Here is a 2,156-nt window from a genome sequence, read left to right as displayed (position 1 = left end):
AATCCTATATACAGACACCAATTAATTGATCAGTGATATGATTTGGATGAAGTAGCACACAGAAGAATAGAAGACCTCACCAATCTGGTCAAGCGACATCCCCAGCCCGCCGTTTACCACCTCTGAAGAGATTCAAGAGATTCGCGGGTGATGTCAATTGTACAAGTTCTGCGCTCTCGCACACTATCGAGAAGAGTCAATGCTCAACTATACTTGTGTATGCATAAAGTGGTATCACGGCCACCAAGGCACCATTGTAGATGTGAATCATTGTGAACGTCGACATCAGAGTCATGATCGGTACGGTACATAATGACGCGGGTGTGATACGATTGGCCGAGAGGCAGAATCAGCAGTTGACAAGGCTTCGTAACCTTGTGATGGTGTCGGTCTTTGCGTCCCATGTCGTGGCTTGCGTTTAGTTTCCAGCGTCTTTTACATGAAGAAGAAGAATCAAGCAGCCGATTTAAATGCTAATTCTGGACGTAGGAACTCACCTCTTCTAAGCAAAAGATCCCAAGGATGATCGCGAGAAAATTCAACATTCCACCAATGAGACAAAGTAAGAAGTAAGGATATTCGATCAAGAAATCACAATTTCCGAAAAGAAAAGGAAGATTCTGAGCTGGTAAAGCCAAGAAACCTCCGACAATAGGACCAATGATGGATCCAATTGCCTTCAAGAATGAGCAGATACAAAGACAATGTAAGCAATGGATTTCAACACCCACAGTTATATGTGACATCTGAACAGTAGGGGCTTCATAAATTGGGAGAGGACTTACGAATGACAATGGAAGCAAAGCAACCGCACTACGCAAAGGATTGGATGAGTATACCGTCAGCTAAGATTTAACGAAAAATTGCGTGGCTCAAATGGACAGTTTACATACTCAGCATAATTTGTCGGATCTGTGAACTCGGCCACAATGCTCTGTGAAATGAGAAACAGGTAAGTTGACAATCACTGTCTTTCAAAAATAAAAGCCTGGCACCTGTAGAATGGCAATATTTCCTGTTGTGTGTTTGTCATGACCAATGGAATAAAAATATATTGATGAAATAAGAATCAGTGGATTGGAAACCTAGAATCCAACAAGATTAGCCCACCATTCATCATTCCAGCTATGAAGCGAGAGATAATTAATCCGAGGTATGTCTTTTGTAGGCCGAAGGCGATTACACTGATAGCCATTCCAAAAAGTCCGGTCAGCATCACCGGCTTCCTTCCGACTCGATCAGACAGTCGACCCCAAAACATAGCTGGAAAATTTTCGTTTCAAGACAGAGCTCTGGTCAGGCGACACTGTGGCAACAAAAGGTGTGAAGCAGCAATTTAACTGTACAGAGCTGAGCCACCGCAAAGAGACCTCCAGATATGCGAATAAGACGTATTTCAATAGGCATGAATCGGAAGCAAGGTCTTCAGAAGTAGATGATTCAAATTACCACTGACTTTCAATCACACCAGCATAGTATCCTACACTACACCAAATGTGATCTTTACCGGGCGGTAAAGAAAACTACTGACATGAAAAGTCCTGAGGCAACAGGAAGAGAGCTAAAAATCTGAAAAAATATGCACCTTGTTCCTAGATGTTGGGGCGTCATGATGAGTATTTTTTTGTATTTTACACACAGATATTGGTTTATGTACTAACAATAAACGCTGGAAATCATCAAAAACTCACATGTAACAATACCTGAAATTTGGGTCATGAGTATGAAGACAATATTTTGTGGTCTAAAAACTTCAATAACTTTTGCAATTCTGCTCCAAATAACTCGATTGTTGGTTCATTCAAAAGCTGAACTATTCTCCTACACACTTCATAATGTTAGTAAGGTGCTATCTAGTCATTTAAACACTCTACATATGTTCAAACAGTTCTGCATGAATAGCTCTGTAGGATCTTTTTTAGACCAGCTACAGATGTGATGTCTGAATGAAAAATGTAGAGGAAAGACTCACCTTTTTAATGCACTTCAAATCGAGTGATTTGATTCAGCACGGCAAAAGTTATGGATGTTTGAAGATTCCAAAATCCTGTCTTCAAAGTCAAGGGCCAAATTTCAGGTATTGTTACAGGTGGGTTTTTGATGATTCTCAGCCTTTGTTGTTAGTACATTAACCCATATCTGTGTGTAAAATACAA

At 40.5% G+C, this 2,156-nt stretch overlaps 1 protein-coding gene across 1 annotated transcript in view; it reads right to left on the bottom strand.

Moving 5' to 3' along the window:
- The window catches only part of MELLADRAFT_86514 (uncharacterized protein), a gene marked incomplete at both ends in the record, with an annotated part of 2,184 nt that extends 777 nt beyond the window's left edge, over positions 1–1,407 (bottom strand). The window contains 7 exons of the mRNA XM_007419434.1: positions 81–122; positions 375–432; positions 498–677; positions 786–813; positions 894–932; positions 1,098–1,263; positions 1,347–1,407. Of these exons, the coding sequence (XP_007419496.1) occupies positions 81–122; positions 375–432; positions 498–677; positions 786–813; positions 894–932; positions 1,098–1,263; positions 1,347–1,407 (574 nt within the window). The remainder of the gene's footprint in view (positions 1–80; positions 123–374; positions 433–497; positions 678–785; positions 814–893; positions 933–1,097; positions 1,264–1,346) is intronic.
- Between the last annotated feature and the right edge of the window lie 749 nt (positions 1,408–2,156).

This window comes from Melampsora larici-populina, assembly GCF_000204055.1.
Source record: "Melampsora larici-populina 98AG31 unplaced genomic scaffold MELLAscaffold_191, whole genome shotgun sequence".
NCBI lineage: Eukaryota > Fungi > Basidiomycota > Pucciniomycetes > Pucciniales > Melampsoraceae > Melampsora > Melampsora laricis-populina.
This window is presented reverse-complemented; position numbering and strand designations above follow the sequence as displayed.